The sequence below is a fragment of the Synchytrium microbalum genome, assembly GCF_006535985.1.
Source record: "Synchytrium microbalum strain JEL517 chromosome Unknown SmJEL517_scf0014, whole genome shotgun sequence".
Taxonomy (NCBI): domain Eukaryota; kingdom Fungi; phylum Chytridiomycota; class Chytridiomycetes; order Synchytriales; family Synchytriaceae; genus Synchytrium; species Synchytrium microbalum.
Window position 1 is genome coordinate 472,327 of NW_022158363.1, and position 25,957 is coordinate 498,283.

Here is a 25,957-nt window from a genome sequence, read left to right on the forward strand (position 1 = left end):
GAACCCGTCTTCCCAATATCAAACAACGACAACACTGGCAGTCCAGACATGCAAGGAACACCAGACTCGGCTCGTTTCTTTAGGGGAAATGATACGCCAGGAGTCCTGCCAGTCTTAAACGGGAGCGTACATGCCGACTCGGATGAAAACACGTTGAGCACTACACCACATGTGAATAACCTGCTGGCATCATCACCTACATCGTCGTTGCAGCAATCATCAAATATGCCGCAGCAAACTACAACGTCATCGTCGTCGGGAAACCATATGTCGTCGTTTTTATCGAGTATCAGTAACGCTACGAGTATGTCGAATGTGTTTAATAGTGGTGGTGATTTTACACAGTTGAGGAATGTGGGTGGTGATTTAGGAATGTTGCCACCTACGTATGAAGAAGCTGCAGGAAGCTTTGTGCCGGATTATTTTGTGTGTGTTGCAGGATATCAACCAAGTCTGCCGGATGAGATGGAGCTCGCGGTTGGAGATCCTGTTACTATTTCGTAAGTGCTGATTTTTCGGGCCATTTTACCAAGTTTCATTGTGCAAATCGCTTTTTATTGATATTAGCAATACATTCTCGGATGGTTGGGCATATGGCAGAAATCATCGGTGAGTTACTCATGACCTCTTTAGTTGAGATGGGTTTTTTTTCGCCGGTATCTCTCATCTCACATGTTTTGTTTCTCGACAGAACTGGCTTGATGGGAGCTCTACCACTCACAGCAGTCTTAGCCGTACAACCGAAATCACAGGACGTAAAAACATACCTCTCGAAAGAAAACACCACAACCGAATCACCACATCCGACATCTGACCTACCTCCAATGGCACCTTCAACAACATCACCACCTGATAGTCCTCCAGGAACAATCAACCATAATAATGGTCCAGTGGTGGATCAATTACACAACGCAGGACACCTAAGCTATAACGAGTTTCTTCGATTAAGAAGTTTGGGTGCTGGCAGTGGTGCTGGTAGTAGTGATGGGAATGCACCTCCCACACCGGAAGCAGCTAGAGAATCGAGGAAGGATGGTGTTAGGAGGATGAGTGCTCCACCGGCTGTTAGTTCGATGGCTGCTAGTCCGTGAGATCGGTATACGTGAACACATTAGGGATTTTTAAAGGATGGAGGGGGGCATAGTTTGAAAGCAATATTGTTAAAAGTGCATGCAAAAGTAGTTTACAGAGAATCGTACATAATAGAATACAGAACTCATACCATGGATAGGAGGTGTGCAAGTTATGAAAATGCCGAAACTTGGTTATGTTACGCAACGTTATCAGAATGGAGAAAGTCGCAAAACTTCCTAAAGATCGTATCTTCCGAACATGCTTCTTAAGTTCTCCCCATCCTCATTTCTGATCATGAAGTACTTCGGGTCAGCCTGAAGCATTCGGTCCGAAAGTCAAACGATGAACAGAGAATTGGCGTTTTCTATAACATCAAAGCTACTAAAATCTTGATGAATTTGTCGGTGGTAAGTACAATGAAGAAGCTGCAATGACTTCTTTGTCGCTCGTACCGGCACTGTGAATCGCGTTCGAGTTCTTTTTGTTTTAGATTTTACAAGCGATCTAACGATCTCAGAGTATCTTCTGAATAGTAAGATTAAAGTATCTTGACGCCAAGATATCCTGGAGGTGTAAACGACCAATGTTTCTTACACGTGATTACACCGTCATCCAACATTCATGCAAGTGGGACATTGACATCAAACGGCCTTTCTGGTTGGCACCTCTGCCCCGCATTTGACAATTTGACACGTCGAATCCAGCTCCCACACCCCACCTTTCAATAGATGAGCATGCCAATACCAATCTTGATATCTGAATGGCTGTGCTGATGCATAGAGGGTATAGTTTGAAAGCACAATCGTAACGTCGCATCTCTTGTAATTCACAGAAGATTGTACATAACAGAACACAGAAGACATACATGGATGAAATGCATGTGAGAAAGTTCGACGTCAATCATGTTTCTTCCAACCATGTTCTCTATATTAAACGAGCACGGTACACAATATCAGGATGCTCAATAGCCCCTCTTGACGAAATCAACGCCAACTCTCTACCCTGAATCAACCTCACCGAGCTCATTTCACCATTACCACTCAAAGCCTCCTCGCTCTTCAACACCTGCTCAAACCTCCCTATCGTAGCGTTCAATATCCCCTGCAATATGGCAACAGCAGTCTCACACGCCCTCACGAAATCACCAAACTCTGGATGTGGACGCAAATGCGCAACCATCATTGCCGAAAACAAGTCTCCAGTCCCTGTAAACGATCCACTAGATAAATGCAGTTTGGCGAATGATATTACGAGCTGTTTATATGCTCCATCGGTATCCTTGTATGAGGCGATAAGGTGGAGATGTGACGCGTCGTTATCGAATGCTGCTGATGTGATTATAATGTATCGTGCTGATGAGTGTGTATGGAGCCAGGTGAGAGCTTGGGTGGCTGTTTCGGTGGATGTTATCTTTGTGCCGGTGAGGAGTTCGGCTTCGAATGCGTTTGGGGTTAGGATGTCTGCGAGTGGGAGGAGTGTTGTTTTGTATATGTTGATGAGAGGTTCGGGAACATACAGTTTGCCTTCGTCTCCCATTACTGGATCCAGAACTAAGAGTGTGGTGGTGTTAGTATGGCCCGTATGAGAATAGTCGTTTCTTTGCCCAAATACCAAATATCAGTTCAGGATTCCTTTTCTTCAAGTTTTGAGCTAGTTCAGCGACAGCTTGTAGTGCCGTTTCACGTCCAATGTATCCTGTTCATTAGTTTGTGTAAGAGGCACCAAAACGACAGATGCTAGTTCTTCAGCAGAGCCATCGAAAGCTTATTCAAAGCAACATACCAGTCAGCAAATGAGAATACGTCTCCAGCATTCCATTTGCAGCTAGTCCATCTGCGATCTTCCTTAGAGACTCTCCTTCCAAACGTTCACCAGCTACAGTTGGGTACCCTTTGTGTCGAAAAGAAGCTCATCAGCATCCAAAGCTTCATCATCATTGAGTCGCATGTACATTAAGCAAGAATCCATACCAGTATGGTTACAGAATTGCACCGTGTTGACGGCATCGACGTCGAATCCAAGCAGTTGTAATGGGAATGTAGCTGCCTTGTTACCTAATAGTACAAATATACAAAACAAGTTGAAAGACGAGAGGAAATATGCACGAAAATCACGTAGAAATGAAACCAAACTCGTCGACTCCAACACCAGCAAACTTCTCGTTCCAAATCTTTCTTGTTGCTTACCAACATATCCATAGACAACGTGGCTCTGGATACTCAGGACTCTCTTGGACATTCTATAGGGTGGCCTGATCAATGTAAGCTACTCGCTCCGTGATATTCAAAGTCCCTCACTTTCCGAAACTCTCCAAGACTTGCCCAAATCAATTCGAATTTTTATAGAGCACAGACACACACTTCCAACACTCAAGGAATACCAGGAAATCACTTCCAACGCTACGTAGACACACGGCTCACCAGGCTATAACAATATAAAACAATGTCTTCAACAAATCCGCCACCATCACAGGCACCAAATCAAACTGCTCCAAACCAACCCTTGGTTATGAGGTTGAAGAGCTTGGTGCTTACTGCTCAGTTCCTCTGGTTTGCCGGGTAAGATCCATACTACTCTCGCAAGTGCTGGTATTCCAGAGAGTCAAACGCTGATGAGACTTGCTTGCATGGATGCGCGAACTCGACCTCAAACTACCTTCCACTTATCATTCATTCATTCACTAGGCATCTGACTACTGGTTAGCTCTCACTTGCTTGTCAGGTCTGTATAACTGGAAGACTCAAAGCAACTTCACACTCAAATTAGTGGTGCAAGCATTGTCATATCTGGTCGTGTATCGATTATCAGCTGAAGGAGCCAGAAGCTACTCTCGAGCTTATATGGGAACATTGCTGAGTTATGGAATCATTCTGTACAAGGCTCATGGTGTAAGTGAAGCAGACGAAAAAGAATCTGACAATGTGAAAGAGATGTGGTCACTGATGCGATCACTCTCTCCTAGATTCCTCAAATAAGTCGAGCATATATGCAACGAATCCTGCTGGATGAAAACACTCAGTATCTACTATTGGCTCTGATTTGGCTCACCTCTTCTCCAATCTCGGGTATGCAAACCAAATAAAGGCTCTGGCAAACGAAGCCATGTTTCCTAACAATCTCCTCTCCCGCAACACATAGTTACACTGATCCCATATACAACCTTCTCAGTCTTCCACTCCATCACATTCATAAGAACAGACGTCCTCCCAGCCATCGTTCCACCAACATCAGCTCAAGTCTCACTCTCTAGACGCCTCCAACAATCCCTCCTTCAATTCGTACAGCGCTACCAAGCATCGGCTCTGCGCATGGTAGCATACGCAGAAGTGTACGTCACGCTTCCCGTGCTAGTATTGTCAGTATTTACCGGAAGAGCTTCCATCTTGAGCCCCTTCCTATATGCAAACTTTTTAAGGTACAGATATATCTTTACCTCCATATACATGATAAAAATCTTATGTGCAAGTTTCTCTTAGATTCAGGTACATCTTCAGCCCGACCACGAAACAAGCATTCAATGACTTAAGGATTCGGTTGGATGGGATGATTGAGCAGAATGCAAGTACTCCTACATGGGCTAAAGCCATGTATGTGAAGGCACGAGATTATCTTATTCAGTATGCTAGTGTGGATGTAGGGGCTGGTGGTGCTGCTGGTGGCGGTGCTGCTCGTTGAGTATTATATAACAAAAGGATGCGAGAGGGTTATAAGCTTGTAACTTTTTCTAGACAGGAGGAGATCACATACAAAAATATATAGCTTTTGGAAACTACTTGCATGGTGTGGTGTTGTGGAGAACGGTCTGATGTTCAGTGAAGTTGCGATGCAGATTCGAAGGGAGGAAAAGATTGTAAGAGGTTTGGAGCTTTCACACACCGCGAGCACTACACTGGGACAAGAAAACAACGACAACAAAGACGACACAAAGTTTCTACCCTCTAATAATGTGTGTCTTCTTATGATACATAAAGCTGGGGTACTACATAATGCTAAACGGTACAAGCTAATTCACATGATTTTTTTTCAATGTTTCTCAAATGTTTTTCAAAGAATATTTGCATAATGAAGCCATAGTTGGTTGCTATTTGACGATTCCACCAAGTGATCATATGATTGCAATCTACGAAAGACTCGTTAGACGTCGACGGCGTTAGGGTTTGTGCGGCTCGACAGCTTACTTACATCTTCAAGGTGTACTGAGTAACCCTTGTATTCCAAACTCCCTGGACTTGCTGGGTAGTTTGAATTTCAGGTGCATCGTTTGGGGTACAAAATACAAGTGGCCATGGATACTCAGGTGTTCTCAAGCCAGCGTCTCGAAACGCTTTCAATAGTTCCTCGAGACCGCTTTGCTTTATTGGATGGACAGCTGAAACCGTAGCCTGCAATAGAATAATGATGCTCGTCTTCCTGTCCCATATAAATCCATCAAAACTGGCATTTGATGCTATTGGCCAGAAGTACCCAGACTCTTTGTCCTTCAGCATTGCTGACAAATCGGCCTTCATGAATCTGACGACTTTCTCTAGCATTCCAATGTCATGAACGTTAAAATTAATTTTTCAAAACGACTCTGCAATATAGACGTACCTGTTGGTGCAACGAGTAACTCTGATCTGTCGGTCAGACATGTAGCATTGAGTGGAGGCCCTTGCGTGGACATAAGATGGTGCATTCTGGCTTCCAGCATCGTACCACGTACAGTTGCTTCACCTGACGTACTCCTTAGTATATTATAGAAAGACGTACGATCGACATCGGAGCGGGTTTCCATTTCGTCACTTATCATTCGGATGACTTGTTTTCCTATAATTTCTACTTTGAAGTCAATTCGGCCGAGACTCCAGTACTCTGCAGTTCGAGCTTCAACACCAGATAGCAGTATTAGCTTTGAGGTTTCTTCTGCATTGGGAGACCTTCCAGAGCGCACGAGTGGAATTAGATCCTGTCTATTAACTCCGATACCTTTGACAACACTCCTTTGATATGACTGCATAAGTGCCTCGGATTTTGCAATGCTGAAGCAATATCGAGGACAAGGATTCCAATCATTCCAAGCTTCCCATATTCGATTCATGTCCAAGTGGAGTACCTCAGAGCTTTATAATGGTCATCATCATCAGCAAATTGAAATGATGACTAAACAACTTACCCATAAAATGCAGCTTCTTCCCACGTCCAATTATTCATGTAATAGATCAATGCATTGGCTTGCTTCGTCCACTCGCTATAGCGCTCGACTTTCGGTGAAGTCGCTTGAACCACCAATAATTGACTATTGCCGATAAGTCCAACGCATGGATTGACAACCTCCTGATTTGAATCAACCAAGCCCCAAGTTGGATTCCCAATATCTGACGGACAGCTTCTAGTAGATGCATTCATGATGACGCCAGAATGATCAAAATAATGATAGCAAGATAGGCTAGTTTGAAGTGCTGTCGGTAGACCATCCAGTAATCGTTCGATCAAGATATATAGCAAAAAGATGGACTTTCCTTGTTTCATCACAGTAGGACTTGTCAATGCACAATTTAACATCAACGCAAAAACAAGTGTATTACCAATTCCAGGGTTCCCTACTATAGCACGAGACGTCATTCCTAGTTTGACAGTGCCCTCAGCAGAGATCCTCTTTAAAAACTCGTGCAGGAGGCAGTACTCCTTGTTCACAAGTAGTTTAGGCGCAGACCTGTGGATAAATAATGGGAATATACCTAGCAGGCCTTGCGATCTATATATATCCATCAAATCTTTCAATCGAATCACAGTGAAGCTCAATGGAGAGAGTGTAGAGTGGCGGTGTCAAACTCCCCAACTTGCTGCATGGTTGCGAGGGTTGGAACATTGCATACTACAGTTTCATGAAGACTATCGTGCATTGATTGTCTTTTGTTCCAGAGTGTTGAATGGAGAAGTTGCATAGCCTGTAATTTGGGATCTGGATTTGCTTTGTGAGTAAAACAATATTGTTCAAATCAACAGTAATACTGACATATCCAAACGAGGGGAGTTGCTTACCTGGACTTTCTATCGTAAAAGACATCCTATCTACAGGTGGAGCGGGCCTCACGACTCTCAAGGGATTGTCCTCTGATGTTTCGATTTGGGTGATTGATGTGTCGGCCAGAAGTGGCGTTTTGCATTCTGCATCCATATATACATATAATTGATAACCTTGGATGCCAATCAATGACTTCTTGAAGTCTTCATAATTGATGAGATATTCGCGGAGACTATCGATATTAGTCACAGTGGCGTTCACTTCGACTTGCGCTGCAGGTCCCAACTCATAAAGTGCAGCCAATGACTCGTCAGCGTTTTCAGCCTCTCGCCTCAAGAGCTGAATCCAGAGCACTGTAGTGTCGCTCATAGTTGTTCGTTGCTCAACTGACGAGGTCAAAAGGTACAATGTATGATCTGGATGCACAACAGATGACTAAGCATATAGAATTGCAGGGGTCTGGCAAGACTATCTTGCTTGATACTTCTCAACGTGTATGCCAGTGATCTATCTTGTGACGACCTGAGTGAGCCAAATCTGACAATATCAACCAAACTATAGCCTATCGTCAGCTGAGAAATCTACCCGATTTAGAATGATCCTCTCTCTTGGTTATGGCGTCGTCGTTGTACTCGGAATAATAGAGCAACATTGGTTACGATGCCAAAAGATGTCGTATGGACAATCATGTGACATACAGACGCAGGCGTCAATATCTTTGAACATGCTGTAATCTTCCCCTGCTGCCGTTTTCTCGTTGGGTGGCTGAATCGGTATGCTCGTGTTTGGACTGCAACTGCCAATGTCGCAATCCCGCATGGTTGTGTATCTATTGGACCATTAATGAATCTCTTTCCATTATCTGCTTTTCTTCGGAACGTCTGGTTTCGATCTCCTCGTCTGAGGGGGTACTTGCCAATCGGGAGGGCGAGACACTGCTCTGGACTGCAGTATACAATGAGAATAAAGGGATTGAAATGGATTGCTGAGAAGGTATATCTCCCTCTCGCGTTTGTTCGTTAGAATCTCTGTTCATTACAATCTCTATTCTTCATTCTCGAACAGTTCGAGATTGAAAGAAAGAGATTTAAACCAGACATCCAGAAGAGAAACGGACATCAGAAGGAGATTCTTACATGCTCAAATAGATACTTCACGACATCAAGATGTCCACCAATGCAGCTTGCCATAGCGCTGTTCTTCCATCATTGTCGGGTTTGTTGACATCACTTTGCTGAGGGAGGTGATGTCAAAGTGGCCACTAACGACGGTCGAACGCCCTTATTTGCAACAACTTATCAAGGACACTTGGAAGTAACCAAATTTTTATTCACTCGTGAAGCCAAAGATGATCTTAACACTCCCGAAGCAGAAGGACATACTCGTGTATGGTCTGCAGGATGAAATGGTCACTTGGGAATGGTGAAATGGCTAGTGGAAAAGTTGCAACCTTTTTCCCTTTCATCTGTTCTTTTCCTTCCTCACTTTTCAAACAGGGAGGCGATGTCAGCCTTGCCAATCAGAACCGCCAGACACCACTATGATTGCAGCGTACTGTGGACATACTACTGTCGTCAAATACAGACTAGATTAACACTTGACTTGAATCATGTTGGGCACAAACAGACTGCCACAAATTCGACGCGAGTCCCTATTAAAGAAAAAACCTGGGTTAGCTTCTATAATTGCTTTTGGAGCCTGTCCCTTCACACCCCTCTTTGACTATTCCCACACCCCATGGCGAAGACGAGTATTCTTATGCCGGTTCCACGCATACTCATGGTTCTGGTGCAATGGGATGCTCTCGGTTTGTGTTCTCAGGTATTCAAACGAAGAAGAGTATTCTTATGCTGGTTCCCCGCAGAGTCATGGTTCCAGTGTTTTGGCATCGACCCGAGCAAGAGCGTGCGTGTATTGAGGAGAAGAGACTACCATACATCTCTTCCCAACCTTCCATAACAACAATCGACAAGAGCTGACTTAACTTGGCAAATGAGCAGCAAACGACACTTATGTCCATATCTTGCTAACACATGGCATGCAGAGGATGGCGACGTTTAGTGAACGGGTCGGTCCTGCTCCATAATCTAGCGTCTTGCCATTTGCAGAGTGGCATGGATCAAGGAGAAACATTTGGTTAGCTGTGTGGCATGTTTGTTGGGAATCCCACGATTGTTACAATGTAGCTGGGTCAGAGCTCTCTGTTACGATTCGTATACATACCTGTAGTGAGCTGGATGCCTGGCGCTTGTTCCTATAGTGTCCTCCTGCCTGTGTAGTTGTCCGTGATGAGGTGGATGTATGTCGAATACGAGATATAGGACGTCAAGTGGAAGCTGTACAGCACTCTGGATGCAAGATCCATCATGTAAGTCCATGATTTCGTATTATCATATCTCCTAAACGATCTTCTACAGTGAGCAAGATGATGGAGATGTCAGCTTTTAACATTGGAAAAGTAAACATTGCATAATAGCGAGACTCTATTCAAGCTATACCTGCGATGCACTCTATTCAGCCCTCAGCAGTGATCTGGATGCTTTGGATCTCCACGGTGTCTTGCCAATGCGTCCTAAGTAAGATTCTAAATTTAAGTGTTTTTCGTTGTCGCAAGACTGGTGGAAGCTTGTTAGAATGGACAATGTTCCGGAGCTTTGTCGTGATTTTCGCTTGTCTATATTATCAATGAGCTATTCAGATTTTCTTCGCGTTGCTTTACCCATATTTCGCCTCACAATTGACCAACATTAAACATTTTTCAACACCAAACATCGCATAGCCGTTCCAGCAAACCCACTCACTGCTCAAGGACTAGCTACTCCTTACATCCAAAAGAAGGCTCTATGTGATCAAACAAATCCACTCGAGTAAGTGGTATTGCGTAGTTTGCTGTAACAATACCAAGTGGAACTGATTTTCAAGCTCAACCACCATTCACGACAGAGCTGTATTCGTGGAAGCTGCGATCATCAATCCCAAGACTGGAAATATCCGACTATACTCGCCATTGGTGGTTAATGACGATAACCCAACACCGGCTGTACCTCCTGTGGTGCCAGTTCTTTCGCCAGACGATGTTGTTGGGCTGTGGTTTGGAGGAAATGGAGGAAGTACCACGCTGGCGTCTGCAGCCGGAACGAATAGTCTTGTGCAAGGTAATAGCACATGAGTCTGTTGAATTGATGGTTTCTTGCTCACACTATTTTGGATAGGGAACTGTGTAAATGGTCTTGGTGCTTCAGTATTTGGACAGGTATAACAGATTGTGCTCGTTACCACTGCGAGCCAAGTACTTACTTTGTTACCAACTAGGTCGCATTCTGTAATCCAACGGCATTTTGGGCTGCTGTATCAACGTAAACACAACTACATCTCCTCAAACACTTTATAAACATTCACTCTTCTTTCTATCCCACCATTGTAGTGCCCTTACAAGCAACATGCTCATAGTACCACCGCTCGCAACATCACCAATCACGAACGTGTCCTGTTATACCGTGAGATCCTTTGTCGTTGTAGACATGGATCAAAGTGACAACGTTGTGACGACGTATCTAGCTGTTCCCATGTCGAATGGAGCGATTCAGTTTGCTCAGAATAACGTTGAGAATGTGCAGAATCTCAACCAGACAGGGAATGTGAATATCACTGTGAATGCGAGTGATAATAAATTGGTGTCTAATTCTTTGGACACCGCGCTGGGATGTTCACCATGGAAGGTATGAGGTGACGTTGAGCAGTTTGGGTGCTATGTGTAGATATTTTGTTCTTCTTTGCTTCGTGATCTTCGTACACCAATCTCACTCTCCTGCACGGTCAGGCAATGGACTTATCAAACATGAATGGCCCTCCACGGGCAGGAGCAGCACTCAACGAAATCCAAGCTGCCCTCTACCAACAAGCCCCAATAGCAACAATCCCAGCAGGAGATCCAATGGTCCTCATAGACGGCGCAACAAACCTCACCAAGATAAACCTCTACCGAGCTGGAGTCTTCCAGCCACTAGTCACAACCATAGCGCAAGCATCCACGCAACAATACTGCCTCAACCTATGGACTGTCGGAGCCCATGCAATCTACTCGTTCAGTGGCGTAACGAGTAATTATCCGACGCCGGATGTAAATGCAGCTACGGATCTGAACTTGTTTCTGTGTCAGAGGTTTGAGGGGACGTGGGGTGCTGATGGGTTAGATTGTGGAGCTTTGGTGTCTGGGGTTGAGCCTCCGATAACGACTACGAAGGATGCGAATGGTGTTGCTATTAGTGCTGCGTTTAATTTGAATGGTAGTCCACAGCCGATTGCTGGGAAGGGAAATCAGAGGATGAGGAGGTCGTCTAGACGTGTGGTGGTGGAGGAGACGTAAATTGTATTGAGTTCTTGTAGATTGTTTGTAGTTTTGTGATTCTCAACTATATATTTTGATACCCATGATGTCAATGACCCCGATGCGTTACCGAATGATGGCTTCAACGATCCTGAATCAGACCAAACTCATCTTTTTTTTTGTACGTAGGTGTATGTATCATAGCAATAACACTTATTCGACTCTGTACAAATGAGAAGTCTGATCAACAGTAGAGAATGCAATTAACTGGATATAGCTGTAGCCTTTTCCGGCATTCCGGTCATAGTAATACTCTTCCCATGCTGTGATGGTGCATGTCAGAGAGAGGTATTTCTACAGTAAAATTGCGAGATTAGACTTGACCAAAAACTGAAACAGCGATACCTTCGATATACGAGACTAACCAGTACTAGCCAACCTTTTCCTGTTCCATTCGAAATCTAGCAATGTACTTTCTTGATAGGCAATTCCCATTTCCGTTTCCCTTCCTTCAAGAAATTCCAACAATACAATTACTCACTAGGAGTAAATTGATAAACCAATTAACCACCCAAACCACATATGTAGCCCTAAAGCTCCCAAAAAGAGCTCTATACCTTCACCAACTGGATTTCCCAACAACGACATCTTGCTAAATCATTCACATATTCTTCTCCTCATTTCGTGCATGTGAATGTGTGTCTATATTGAACCCAAAAAAACTAACAAATGAGTAGATTGGTCAACAGTAGAATCCAGCCAAATGGATTTCGCTGTATTCTTTGTTTTTTTGTAACTGCGCCCTAGTGTTTGATATGGCCCTAAAAGGAAATGAAAGCGTGTTGTGAGCTCACGTTAAGGGCCCTCGGATGCAAACTTCTCTCCTCGCACAATATTCCCATCAGGATCCATCAGCGACACCACTTGCTTATTTTGATCATAAAGATCTGTCTTGGGCATGAGAAGTGGAGGCATCAATTCAAGAGCTCCATGCCTTTCAAACGTGACTTGCAACAAGTCATGTACTTTCTTGACAGCCAGTTCCAACTTCAATACGCAGATGTTTGCTTCACTAATTGATAAGAGACGACAAGAAATCAGCCAGTGAAATTCGAGTAATCAAATATATAGAACAACGCGCATTGGTTTTCGAACCTCGACGTTATATCACGTACCTATTAAAATCAATGGCAGCATCCTTATGCTTGTCAGCCTCTCTCGAGAACAGCAGTTTAGTCAACGGTGAGAAATTAATGGATTCTCAATCTTCGTCATGAGTCTCGCCGCTTCAGCCAGCTTCCCTTCTTCCAACATGGGCGGCATGAGAGAAGAAGACAGCAATTCCAAACACGATGGGCGTTCTTTCCAACAGGCTTGAGTATGTCCGAAACTAAACTGTACAAATTAAATATTGTTATGTCAATTGCAAACTTGCTGTTGTACTTCCTCGATGGCCAATACCAATTTCGGTTTCCCTTCCCTCGAAGGAATGTCACCAACCGTTCTCCAAAGTCCGAGTCCCAGAATCAACTTGAATATTCGACACCAACCAAATCATAGGTAGCTCTAAAGTTCAAACGAAGTGAGCAAAATCTATATATTCACCAATTCGTCATTTTTCCTCCAGAGCGACATCCTGCTAAACCAATCGAATAGTCCTTCTCCCTCTTTTCATGCATGTGAATGTGTGCCTATATTGAAGCCAAATCCAAAAATTAACTATTCGAAATTGTACAAATGAGTAGATTGGTCAACAGTGGAATTCAACCAAATGGATTTGGCTGTATTCTTTGTTTTTTGTAACAGGGCCCGTGTATTTGATATCACCCTAAGGAAAAATGAACGAGTGTTGAGAGAATGACATGTCCCCAACTTCCTGTTTCTATTTTGGTCCTGCTTCTCAAAGTCCCAAACCAAGAAAAGTATCACCAAAGTAAGTCAATACTCACTCTCGAAAAGGAGCAGGAGTCGAATCCAGCACACTCCTAAACTCAGCATCGTCATTCACATCCACAACTTTACACAGCCTCCTCAACAAACTACCAGGTGCCTCAACACCCACAATGCCCACACTAGTTAACGAATCAAGTTTAGATGCAACAGCCGATTTCACTGATGTTTGCATCATTAGCTTATTTTTATGTTTTTGTTTGGATTTTGTTGAATGTTGTTGTGACGATGCTAATATCAATTGAACGTCCGATACGACTGGTGTTGTGCTTGTTAGTGGTGATGTGGATGATGAGGGGGTAGATGGTTGATACCGTGTATCGGATAGCGTTGGAGGTGTCGACATTCGTTGGTGTTTGGATTTGATGTGGCTGATTTCTTGGATTAGTCTGTTCCGTAGTTCTACTCTCGAAACTAAGAAACATTGTATTAATATGTGTGAGCGACAATCGACGATCGAACGCTACATTTCAAGTCGTTATAGATTACATTGGAAACTTTTTTACTCACCTTCAGTAGCACTTTTGCTAACCAAATTGTACACCTTCAAATCCAATCCACGTTCCGTAGTCCTCACAGCCACAACAACACTAAAGCCTCTCGTCTGTGCAGCATTCAAGGCATCAACTATAGACAATGTGGCCTCCTCATACTGCACATCGGCTGAAAAACCCCAAGACCAGCAATCAGCTACAATCGATAATCGATCCTGCAAGTGTCCTCGTGTCAGAGCAATCACAAGGATTTCAGCTCCATGTGCTGAATCAATTCGATTACGATCCTTGTGCTGTTGTTGTGGTGTTATTTCGTCTGGTTCGGCGGAGACGACTGATCCAATCATCTTGTCGAGTGCTATCATAAGATCATGTTGTATATTAGATAAAATAGTTGCAAAGCAAGTCCATCGCTGTGTAGGTTCATTTTTTGCCAATGGCCACAAACTCACCAATACTAATTCCAACACCCAGCATGAGCTGGCTACGTCCAAAAGGGAGTCGCAAAGTGGCCAATAAGTGATCATATCGTCCACCAGCAGCAACCACATCTACACAGTTAAGCGTGTGTGAGCTATCCTTGTACAACAACTTGCTACGTTTTGGGATCACACTATCAACTCACCAACTTTTCTCTTTTTGACCGTACATATCTGAAACATTAATCCCGTTTTACAAAACCAAGCATTATGTGACAAAGTAGGCACAAAAACCACTCGATTCCTCACATTCAACAAACTCAACATGCTGATTAGTTGTCGAAGTTGGGAAATACCAGTTCGTGCCAGTGATAATGCTTCACCAGATAATTGTGCTTCTAGTTTGTGACATGTGGAATCCAAATCACCTGCAAAAGACATTAAAAGTTGTTATCGTCAGTAACTTTGTGTGTCCTTTTTTGCCCTTAGAAAATCTGATTTGTTGTACCTTTCAGAGTAGCAAACGGCTCCAGCAAATCCAAACACGTCCTTGGAAAAGTCTGCTGCAAAGACTTTCGTATCTGCGACCACGTAAAAGGTTTATCCAACTGCTCTAATATCTGATATACAAGCCGTCGAGTCTCAACATTACGCTGAAATCGACAAGCGTCTAATATCCCGTCTAGGATACATCCATGATTGACCCGAATCAAGTATATATCTGACGATGTCGTCATTTCTGGAACGTCATATATAATGTCTATGCCGACTTTGATGACTTCGGCTTCTGCTACTACACTCCCTCCAGGAGTTGCTGTTATTATATCAAAGTCTGCTTCGTAGACTGATCGTGGTTGTCCTTTGGCTCTATTCAGTCTATATACTCGACCAAAAGCATATCTCTACAAATGAAAAGTGTGAGAATGATGACAAGGTGGGACGGTTTTTTGTGTTCAATCAAATTACTCACTTTCAGACGAACAACATTTTGAGGCACTCGAGAAACATATCGAGCGAATGGTACTGTCAAATCATACGGCAACTATCAAAAAACGCAAGAGTTGAGAACAGGAATCCATGCCAAAAAAACGAACAAAGCCGCAATATTTTCAATAAACTCACAACAAATTTCTCACCTGCACGATATTCCCATCAGGATCCATCAACGACACCACTTGCTTATTCTGATCATACAGATCTGTCTTGGGCATGAGAAGAGGAGGTACCAATTCAAGAGCTCCATGCCTTTCAAAGGTGACTTTTAGCAAGTCATGTACTTTCTTGACAGCCAGTTCCAATTCAGGTCTTAAGATGTTTGCTTCACTAATCGGTCATTGAGAAAGAATTCAGTTAGTGCAAGAAGACATGGATTGATTCTGAGGTCAATTTTTTTGTAAAAAGCGCCATAATCTTTGACCAACATTCTCACATACCTGTTAAAATCAAAAGCAGCATCCTTATGCTTATCAGCCTCTCTCGAGAACAGGACTTTACTCAACCGTGGGAAATACAATGGATTCTCAATATTCGTCATGAGTCTTAACGCTTCAGCAAGCTTCTCTTCTTCCAGCATGGGCGGCATAAGAGACGAAGACAGCAATTCTAAACACGACGGGCGTTCTTTCGGGTTATGTGAAAGCAACCATTTAATGATCTTGGATTTGGCATCGTGTCGTTTCAAGTCGAATTCGGATGGGAAGAGGATCTCGGGACGGCGTAGTTCTCGTAGACATATAGCTCGTTCCATTGCTGTTCCGAAGGGGTGGCACATTTCGAATAGGACTATTCCTAAGCTATGAATTCGATTGATCAAATATCTAGTTTGTACAAGAAACGGCTTACATGCTCAAGTACTCGCATTGCAACACTAACCTGTACATATCAACCTTATTATTGTACATTGGAATCTTGGGAATACCCTTTCCTCCAGCACCAGCCACACCACCAACAATGGAATTGCTAGTACTAGTACTAGGACTCCTGACATTCATTTCAGGAGCCACATATACAGGCGTTCCCAGAGCCTGAGTCAAAGACTCGGCTTCAATATCATTACTAGCGACCAAATCATATATAGCTCTAGGATCAGACGCCATGTCTGTTTTCGTGGTAGCCAGTCCAAAATCTCCAATCTTAATATTCTTGTCGGCGTCCAAGAAGATGTTTCCTGGCTTGAGGTCTCGATGTATCATACCCTGTCGATGAATTTCAGCGAGCCCTTCTACAATTTGACGAAGATATGCCCATATTTCGTTATCGGCTAGAGGGCCTTCGTCAATCAAGTCTCGTAGTGTTCGTTTTTCACAGTATTCCATTTGGATGTAGAGGACTCGTTCCATGGGTTTCACACTTGATTTACTATCAGAATCGGTGGTTACTGCTACGGATGATGGAGTGTTTGTGCTTTCTGCAGCACCACCAGGATTATTGGGATTTATGAGGAAACTACGTGATCGTGACATTTCTCTAGATGCCAACCAATCCGAGTTCGTATCTGGCTTATCTTCTTCTTCAGATTCATCTATGCTTTCACTATATGAGTCTTCGTCATCTTCAGAGCTCGACGAGAATTCATCCTCTGAATCAGCATGCCATACACTGCCATCTGATTCTTCAAACCACGACTGGTAGTATCTAACAATATACTGATTCTGGATTCTACTTAGACTCTGCACTTCACGTAACAGTTTAGATACATCACCACTTGACACGAGTCGTATCTTCTTGACTGCATAGACACGACTATCGACTCGATTACGGACTTTGAAGACGGCTCCAAAGCCACCCTTTCCAAGTAGTTCAAGTTCTTGAAAATCTGTTTGGTATCGTGATTTCGATTTTATAGTACTTGGAAGGTATGGGTTGAGTGGTGGCTCAATGAATTCTGGTAGGGCTGCGTGACTGTTGAATGCTGTTGTTGTTGCATCGTCATGATTTGGATGACTAGCATGCCGTTGCCTTCTTCTACGCTGCTTCTCTTCATCCATTTGTTCTTGTTTTCGTCGTATCTCCTCCTACATAGAGAAGATGTTTGATTCATTAATACGTGATAGCGAAAACCAATCCAATGTAAGAGCATATACAATTCTGTACTTCATCGTAAAGGAACTTCAACCGTTGAGACTGTCATACCTCATATTGAAGTACTTGTTTCAGGTGCTCTTCTTGTTCAGCTTTAACTCGTATCTCTTCAGCTTCACGCAACTCTTTACTAATCTTTTTCTGTTCCTCTGCCTCATTCTTTTCCTTTCGAGAGAGCATCTCAGCGTGTAGTCCTCTGTGCTGATTTCTTCGTATCGCCACATTGTTTTCTCTGAGACACACATGCAGCACGTGTCAGTGTAAGCGTCGAGCATACGAAACTCTTTCTATAGCTCTTTTTTTGTTCTTACGTGATGTATTGTTGAGCAAGAGTAGCCAAATCAAAGATCATTTCGTTTCCAAGACATTCTTTAGCCTTATCAATCAAGAGAGTTTGGAGTTCCTCAGCCTGATCATCGCTAATGCCTGTAGCTTTCTCGAGACCCAGAAGTGGTGGTAGGACTGGATACTTTTCCCCCATTCTAAGCACAACGAATCACGATGAGATCAGGCTGATCGAGCAGCATTCATTCATGACACGATAGTTCCAAGTAGGCTCACTAGTAGCACAAACCTGACGTGGACCTCGATTCCAACGAGACCTCGAATATCTTCACCGAATCCCTCCAGTTTGAGAAAGAAGGCCTTATCTACACCTTTCTTTGTCTTTTTCTCCACGAAATCATCCTGAAAATAAGAGAAAACCAAAGATGGGAGATGTTGTTTAAGATGTGATTTGATGTTGCAGTCATCGACAATACAAAATGCACAAAAGGACGCGAGAATAACACCATAGAAATCACGCGATAATGAAATTAAAGGAAACTTACTCCAAATATACTCTTAAGCACATTCACTTCGTCATTCTGTAGCTGTTGCAGTTCCGACTTGCTTCGAGTTTGCGTCGGTGAAGACTGTTGCATCCTTAGCAAATAGAGAGAGGTATATACGTGTGGATCTTCCTAGTCTGATCAAGCGCCAGGGCTACATTCACAAGTCTTGCTACGCTTCGATACGAGAAGCTTGAAAATCCTTGTTTTTCTGGTGTTGAATTCGATATTTGGAAGCTATGTGGAATGTAAGTTCAAAGATCCCATTTTTGTCACATTTATTTGCTGCATTAGAAGCTCTGATGATCCATCGTTCTAACTGCTCTTTACCCCTGGTTCTAGTCGCCTGTACGTGCTTCATCAAACGTTACAAAATCCAACCATTCACATAAGACATCAGACTCAAGTAGTTTTATATTCATATAGGGACAAAGACCACCACCGTCAAATTTCCGTGGACCTATGCGTCCTACACAATTCATTCCTCCTCCCATTACTCCTCCTCAGCTACCACCGCAGCAAGTGCGAAAAACGATCAACTTTGACCAGTTTATCAGCTCTTATACTGACAATCCACCTCATGTGTTTCATCCAGCAAACACCATGGAAGCAATTCACAAACTCGGAAGGAAAGCCATACTACTTTAATGAAATCACTAGAATCACCACTTGGGAGAAACCTGATGAGCTCAAGACTCCTCTAGAAGTACGTCAACGGCAAAGACTGAAACGTTATGTGCATCATGATCAAACTTTTACCATTATTTAGAAAGCATTGGTCACATTCCATATCAAGGAATTCACATCTGCAGAAGGGAAAAAGTACTATTACAATGATAGTTAGTATAGCAAAACAAGAGCGATCAAATACGACATGTATGCTCATGGCTACCTCGCTATAGATACAAAACAGACTACTTGGGAGCCTCCAGCTGAATACAAGGGTATGTGTGTTAATGCGAATCAGCTAGAATCGTACAGTAGTATTACGCTAACACATGCTCTCACTGACAACTCTAGCCTTGATTGATTCCTTCAATCAACCTCAAGGACCTCCTCCCATACCGTAATTTTTGTCTAACACGAACGCGCAGCCCAGCTTGGCACATTGCTCACACTTCGTACTCAAATAGTGCTGGTGCCGAAGATCAAAAACGACCAAATGGAGCAGCAACTCCTTCAGATCGAGAAGAAGAAGTCACTTACGCAAATCCAGCAGAAGCAGCTGCTGCGTTCAAGCAAATGCTGGCCAAAGTGGTAGGTGTCTTGTTGCAAAAAAGCATGATTAGATCCTGGCTAATCTTGTGTCAAATCTTTAGGGAGCTAAATGGTCATGGACATGGGAAGCAACTATGGCCAAGACTATTGACAAGCCTGTTTATCGAGCAGTCAAGACTTTGGAGGAGCGAAAGAGATTGTTTCAAGAGTATGTGGATGATATCAAGCAGAGAGAAGATGTAAGTCCAAAAGACGTCGCTTTGCCATCTTCTACGCTTTTTTCTCACAATTGTATTTGTTAGGACGATTTCCGACAGCGCGATACCCGAGAAAGAGATGGATTTCTTCGACTTGTCAAGGAGAATCCACAGCTAGGAGCTGCGCCGAGATACAAGTGTGTATATGTTGCAAATGAGACAAATATTTTTGCTTTCTGCTGCTAAACGAACTCAACTTCTAGGATGCTGTCAGAAGAAATGAAGAACAATCCGTTCTGGAAGTCCCTCAGTGAAGATAGACGACGAGTGTTACATCGAGAGTATATGGACAAGGTCAAGAAGGAAGAAATGGTAAGAGATGAAGGCTCAACCAAACGTTGAGCTTGCTCCCAATGTTTTCTTCGCCTTTTTTTTGCTTAACGACGCTTCAACCATTCCATAGGACAACCTTCGCGAAATCCGAAAACAAAACATGGCCAAATTCCGCGCACTTTTAAAATCCATTCCAGAAATCAACATTGATACAAAATGGAGGGATGCTCAAAAGATTTACCTGTCTCATTCACTCTACATTACTGACAAGCAACTCCAATCCATGGATCCCATTGACTTTTTATCCATCTACGAAGCATACATTAAAGAATTCGAAATGCAACATCAAGAAGAGCAACGACTCTCTCGTACTCGCAGGAAGAGATCTGAACGTGAAAATCGAGACAATTACAAGAGTCTCATGGCTGAAATGGTTCGAGAAGGCAACATTACTGCTAAGACCTATTGGAAGGATGTGTATCCATTGCTTAAAGATGATCCTCGGTTCTTGAATATGTTGGGTCAAGCTGGATCAACACCTCTTGAATTGTTTTTTGAGATGGTGTATGATTTGGAGACTCGTTATGCAAAAGAGAGGAGAGGTATTCTGGATCATCTCAAGGTATGAAATGAGTTGATGTTGTGTAGTTGGGAGCCGGAGATTGCGCTGCTGAACCATGTCATAGCTGGACATTTGAATCTTTGAATTGTCTCTTTTGTTTGTGCTTGCCATTGCATGTAACTTATCACACGTCATACACTACACTAGGAGCTAAGAGTGGAAGTTGGAACAGATACCACATATGCAGACTTTGCTGCTCAAGTTGCTCGAGCTGGTAATATCGAGGCAGTAGATCCTGTAATTCTTCGTACTGCTTTCCAAGATGTAAGTGTTTTTGTTGTAGTACATTTGAAACACGCACACGTATGCTCACTGTATTTCGTTACCTAGTTGAAGATCAAAGCTAAGAAAAATATTCAAAGAGGAAGTGCTGACAAGGGTGGAGGTGACAATGCTGAAGATCGAGAGAAGGAAAAGAGACGAGAAGAACGACGAAAGCATCGAAAGATGGATGCTCTTAGAAGTATCTTGAAACGATTGGAACCACCTGTTGCTATTACAACTCCTTACTCAGAGGTGATCAATGCTCATATAATGAGTTTTTTTTTCTTCGCTAGCCGTCTTACAGTTGGCTCTGATACGTAGGCCATAGCACGAATCCAAGAACGTCAGGAATATCAAGACTTGGATGATCAAGAACGTCGTGAAGTGTTTGACAAGTTCATTGCACGTCTGGTTGTAAGTGCATGAAACGGCGCACAATTTCTTTCTTTTTTCGCTGCTCATCATTTCCATTGTTTCATCAATTCAGGAAAAGGCAGAAAAGGCCGACAAATCCGTCGAAGAAAAGGAAATCCATGAAGAACCAATCGACGACCAAGAAGCTTCAGAATCAAGAAAACGATCAAGACGAGACCGTGAAGCTCGAGATGGTGAACGAGAACAACGAAGTAGTGATCGTGATCGTAAGAAACATAAAAGGCATCACAGATCACGTAGTCCTGCTACAAGTGGTGTTGCTGCGCCTGCTGGTAGTGGCGAAGAAGAAGGTGGAAGGGAGAGAGATAGGAGTCGTCATAAGAGAAGGGTAAGTCCAAAAATTGAATAAGTCCTGGTGCATCTGCTTTGTTTGCTGACAAGTGTTGCTGCTTTTAGAAACACGCCACAGAAGATGAATCTGATGAAGGTCGACGTAAGCGACGCAGAAGTGAACATCGAGAAGAACATGGTAGCAGTCGACATGGTGGTCGTGATGAAGAGGGAGGAGGAGGAGAGGAAGGAGAGGAGGGTGAAATTGTGTGAAAAGTAATGACATGGCCACTAACTTGTTCCTCTCAACCTTGCCAGAAGCTTGATATGGGAGTGTTTGCATGTATATGGATTTCGTTTTATCACGTAAGAGAAGTGTGATTGTTTGTTTGCATGATATTCTGAATTCTTGGAGTGTGGTGTGTTGGATTGTTGATCATTTGGTCGCGACGGTCCCAGTGTTTTCGCCCGACTCCTATATGCGACGCTAGCTTTTATGCTCTTATATAGCGATCTGAAATACAAACGCCCAATGTTCAACCGTTTCGGCTTCTGTAGTCCACAACCAAAACATCATGCTTTTGCAAAGGCAGCGATTTGGTTTTCCTTCCAGTGTAAAGACTGATGAACGCTCCTGAGTTGGTGGATTGTTGAAAATGAAGTGGCGCTTTTATTGGTCATGTTCAACGTTTTAGCCTTAGCCATCTTCCTTAACGAGAAAAAAATGACCAGCTACAGGCCATCCATTCGGCAGCGTTTGACTTCTCAACACTCTATGAACTGCCCTTAACAGCATCCGACTTTGACGTAGGGCCCTTAGCAGCGTCCGACTTACTGTCATCACATTAGCAGCATCCGACCTGGATTTGGTGGGATCAGTGGCATCCGCCTTGTATACTTCCTGTTACACGCTGCTGTTGCAGTGATTAAAATCAATACTATAGCTGTGTCGAGTCGCTATTTTTCAGAAACTTTGCTGTCGAGCCTTAAAACCGTGAAAAGCAGCTGTCGAGTGTGTTTTAGCCTTGGCATCAACTCGACAGTTACTAGGAAACTTCGGTAAATTAATTTCGGACCTCCGAAAATAAGTGAATGAAGGGCTGGGAGCCGTTGCTTCGTGTTTGCGTCTATGAAGCTTATAATGGACTTGATCGAGAGTGTGCGCTGATTTTCAGATTCTTCATATCATGGCAAATGTGAATGAAATATTTTATATTTTGGGAGCATGTTATAGCAACATTATAGAAGCGTTTCGTGCATTTTTTTTTTACATATTTAAGCGATTCACCCATCTTCATACCCTTTTCAACTCAGCGACCTTTTACGTCCTTCATCATATCGTCTTCACCTGAAAACTGTAGCGAAGTCTATTAAAAGTAATGACCTTCGTTGACCTCAGATAGCTGTAAGCTGACCCATATCCCTCTAGGTTGAGCCTTATTGTAATGATTGGAATATGTGATACCGGAGTATTCGGTAAAGCACCTCATGATTCAACAGCCTTCATCAACATGGCACCATCCAGTTCCGTTTCGGCAGAGTACTTCAATTGTTTGAGCCTTGCCATAGTGGCGACAGCATCATGGAAGAAGACGTCGTTTACTGGAACTGGACTTTTAGAGAGCATTTGCGCCATTCTATCCCACAGATATGGCCACGGTGCGACGAGTAGAAACTGCTTTAGATTTAACAGTTGATCAGCGAGAAGTTCGCACCTATGTGCTTCTACAATCGCACGATCGTCCAGGCCATCGACATCCCGGAAGCATAATCTGAGTTTTATAATAGTCGGTGGTAGACCTCAATTCTGGACTGGGATCAGTCCATTGACATTCTGTTCAATGTCTATAGACAAGTAGGCCAGAGAGCTAAAACAATCTGGCCTTCCTAGCAAGGCAATTAAATCCGATCTAATTCTTAGGTCTTTTACAAGGCAGAGAGGCCTCTGTCGGTAGATGTCTGTTCGAGCATCTCTTATATGTGTGAGACTGGTTACGAATGCTGCCCGTTCTGTTCCATTGACCGAGCGAATCGGGCCACCATAAAGGTGAAGACATGCCATCCTATTGAAGGCCTTGCAGACAAGAGCCATGTTCCTAAACCATCCTCGCTCAAAAGTCCCGCGCACCAATAGATTGTTGATTCACTCAAACACGATGAGGAGTTCATCGGGTATCCTGAGACCAGCTTTTTTGAATTTTGCACTCAAACACCATGAGGAGTAGTTCATCGGGTATCCTGAGAGCAGCTTCCTTGAATTTTACTTCGTATAGTTCCATGATGTTACTCCTCTTCGGCGTATAAAGTCTGTACGGATGGAAATGGAGGTCCGTTTGTTTGAAAATGTGATGCGGACAGGTAGGCACGTACCTGTCGATACAAAGCAACTCAAAGTCTCTCGACAATAATCTCCTTCAAAACTTTGAATCTACGAGCTACTCAATGCCACTTAATACAGAACTTGACTTTCAAAGTTGAGGACTATGGATTTTGGCGCACACACAAACTGAGAATTGAAGATAGCAAATTGAGGTAGTAAAGTCAGTGCATGTCATGATTAATGTTCTAATAGATGGTAATATATGCAATGAGCGCGTCGAATTGCCTTCTTTACCAGTACATCTTTCCGCTTTGAATCAACCGAAGATGTCATAGAGACGCGACATTCGAAAAAGTGATGTTGTGACAAGTTGACGCCCGGATAGTGAGAAATCAAAGGCGAGGCGCCCGGATAATGAGTTATATCACAGTGCAACCCCCCATATAACTTGCTGATATCTGGGGTCGTAGGATCACGGTTGAACAAGATCGGAAGGCTTTTGTGTGTCCGAAGGAACTTACAGCCTTATGTATCATACCAAATCACGTCCGCATTACGTGCCTAAGTAAAATCTAATTCATAAGGTAATCGTCTTCGACCAGGTCTTCTATTACCTACCAAGCGTCCAAGCTCTCACTTGTCACAAAGCATCCACACACCAAAATCATATTATCGACCATAGTAAATCATGTTGGGAGCCCCATCGTCAACCGCAAATATATGGATGAGCTACGAAAAGCTCGAGAAGCTAGGGCAAGGAGTCTACGGCAAAGTCTACAAGGCCCGAGACCGTCGTGAATCCACCACTGTTGCAGTCAAGAAAACTGCATTCGAACGTGGTGGTGTTTCTGCTACAACTGTACGCGAAGTAGCATTATTGAAAGGTTTAAATCATATTAATATTGTCAAGTAAGGAACGGATCTATATAGATCTGTCATGGATCAAGTTGCGCTGTCCACATTTTAAATGACATTTGCTTTGGTTTCAGAGTGCTGGACGTACAAACCTTTAATGAGAAGCCATTCGTGTACATGGTGCTAGAATATGCTGATACGGATTTAAATCAGTACATTAAAACGTTTCGGACTGAGAGTGCTGGGTTACCGCAGTCGGATGTCAAGGTTTGCTTTGTTAGATGATGCAGAGCTTACAAGGTTTAAAACTAACCGATATCACATACAGCATTTCCTGAAACAATTATTGGATGGAATAGCACATTGCCATGGTCGGAGGACTCTGCATCGAGATCTGAAACCTAGTAAATGATACGTGTGTTGACTCACTGTGAAAGCAAACGTTGCCAACACCACCGGTCAACTCTTATAGGCAATCTGCTAGTGACGAGTGACAAGACACTAAAGATTGCAGATTTCGGGTTATCGAGATGCTATTCTATTCCTGGCAAGGCATACTCGCCAGAGGTGAGAGGCAAAAAATCAATTACTCAGGAAGGATATTCTAATGCAATTTCATTTCTCTTAGGTCGTAACGGTACTATACAGAGCACCAGAACTATTACTAGGACAACGTGAATACTCCATGGCTGTGGACGTATGGTCTATTGGATGTATCTTTGCTGAAATGGTTCGAGGACAACCATTGTTCTGGGGTAATGCCTGGATTTGCTCATTCATCGAAAATCCCTACCTTTTTTTGCTCACCTAAAATCCAAATGTCACCTAGCTGATAGCGAACAAGCAACCCTCCACGAACTGTTTAGAAAGCTCGGATCGCCAACAGCTGACGATTTCCCATTCGAACTCAATCAACCACTTCCTGCACAGAATCGATCACCTGAGCAAACATTGGACAAGTATGTTACTGGGTTGGAGCCTGCTGGTGTCTGGTTGTTAAAGGTAGACAAATGCACAATTCGTCCATCGGATTATTTCCGCCATCTCTGACAGTTCTTTTTGGTCGATGTAGGATATGCTAGAGTACAATCCTTCGAGGAGGATACGAGCGCATAGAGCGGCTCAACATGCCTTCTTCTTCCAGCAACAACAGCAGCAATGAATGGACAAGCAATGTAGCTGTAATTTAAACCATCGTTTTGGTATTTAAGGCATACAGCCCCTTTGTAATCTTATTAATGAAATATTAATCACAAGTTCCATC

The 25,957-nt window shown here is 43.2% G+C and overlaps 7 protein-coding genes across 7 annotated transcripts; 4 read left to right on the plus strand and 3 right to left on the minus strand.

Moving 5' to 3' along the window:
• Nucleotides 1–1,998: 1,998 nt before the first annotated feature.
• On the minus strand, nt 1,999–3,312 carry SmJEL517_g03032 (pyridoxal kinase; the record flags this gene model as incomplete). Its single annotated transcript, XM_031168960.1, has 5 exons — nt 1,999–2,624; nt 2,686–2,769; nt 2,857–2,964; nt 3,045–3,128; nt 3,261–3,312. The coding sequence occupies 5 exons, from the start codon at nt 3,310–3,312 to the stop codon at nt 1,999–2,001; spliced, it is 954 nt and encodes a 317-aa protein (XP_031025067.1).
• Nucleotides 3,313–3,516: 204 nt separating this feature from the next.
• On the plus strand, nt 3,517–4,749 carry SmJEL517_g03033 (uncharacterized protein; the record flags this gene model as incomplete). Its single annotated transcript, XM_031168961.1, has 6 exons — nt 3,517–3,632; nt 3,759–3,772; nt 3,841–3,962; nt 4,037–4,139; nt 4,213–4,489; nt 4,551–4,749. 6 exons carry the CDS (start codon nt 3,517–3,519, stop codon nt 4,747–4,749), a joined length of 831 nt encoding a protein of 276 aa, XP_031025066.1.
• Nucleotides 4,750–5,252: 503 nt separating this feature from the next.
• SmJEL517_g03034 (uncharacterized protein) lies at nt 5,253–7,447 on the minus strand (the record flags this gene model as incomplete). Its single annotated transcript, XM_031168962.1, has 5 exons — nt 5,253–5,599; nt 5,665–6,173; nt 6,227–6,572; nt 6,639–6,827; nt 7,096–7,447. 5 exons carry the CDS (start codon nt 7,445–7,447, stop codon nt 5,253–5,255), a joined length of 1,743 nt encoding a protein of 580 aa, XP_031025065.1.
• A 1,932-nt stretch (nt 7,448–9,379) lies between these two features.
• SmJEL517_g03035 (uncharacterized protein) lies at nt 9,380–11,444 on the plus strand (the record flags this gene model as incomplete). The annotated part of the gene is made up of 7 exons (XM_031168963.1): nt 9,380–9,446; nt 9,858–9,945; nt 10,022–10,233; nt 10,291–10,331; nt 10,391–10,434; nt 10,503–10,797; nt 10,899–11,444. The coding sequence occupies 7 exons, from the start codon at nt 9,380–9,382 to the stop codon at nt 11,442–11,444; spliced, it is 1,293 nt and encodes a 430-aa protein (XP_031025064.1).
• A 1,906-nt stretch (nt 11,445–13,350) lies between these two features.
• Nucleotides 13,351–18,272, minus strand: SmJEL517_g03036 (uncharacterized protein; the record flags this gene model as incomplete). Its single annotated transcript, XM_031168964.1, has 13 exons — nt 13,351–13,769; nt 13,866–14,207; nt 14,302–14,400; nt 14,475–14,696; nt 14,777–15,170; nt 15,239–15,310; nt 15,405–15,591; nt 15,702–16,061; nt 16,141–17,282; nt 17,401–17,581; nt 17,661–17,831; nt 17,924–18,036; nt 18,180–18,272. The coding sequence occupies 13 exons, from the start codon at nt 18,270–18,272 to the stop codon at nt 13,351–13,353; spliced, it is 3,795 nt and encodes a 1,264-aa protein (XP_031025063.1).
• Nucleotides 18,273–18,418: 146 nt separating this feature from the next.
• On the plus strand, nt 18,419–21,791 carry SmJEL517_g03037 (uncharacterized protein; the record flags this gene model as incomplete). The annotated part of the gene is made up of 17 exons (XM_031168965.1): nt 18,419–18,427; nt 18,522–18,527; nt 18,606–18,701; nt 18,775–18,885; nt 18,949–19,018; nt 19,082–19,123; nt 19,200–19,245; nt 19,313–19,436; nt 19,499–19,636; nt 19,700–19,791; nt 19,858–19,966; nt 20,058–20,549; nt 20,697–20,813; nt 20,880–21,065; nt 21,135–21,227; nt 21,301–21,576; nt 21,645–21,791. The coding sequence occupies 17 exons, from the start codon at nt 18,419–18,421 to the stop codon at nt 21,789–21,791; spliced, it is 2,154 nt and encodes a 717-aa protein (XP_031025062.1).
• A 2,735-nt stretch (nt 21,792–24,526) lies between these two features.
• Nucleotides 24,527–25,855, plus strand: SmJEL517_g03038 (uncharacterized protein; the record flags this gene model as incomplete). The annotated part of the gene is made up of 7 exons (XM_031168966.1): nt 24,527–24,747; nt 24,828–24,960; nt 25,022–25,097; nt 25,166–25,260; nt 25,322–25,448; nt 25,523–25,695; nt 25,766–25,855. The coding sequence occupies 7 exons, from the start codon at nt 24,527–24,529 to the stop codon at nt 25,853–25,855; spliced, it is 915 nt and encodes a 304-aa protein (XP_031025071.1).
• Between the last annotated feature and the right edge of the window lie 102 nt (nt 25,856–25,957).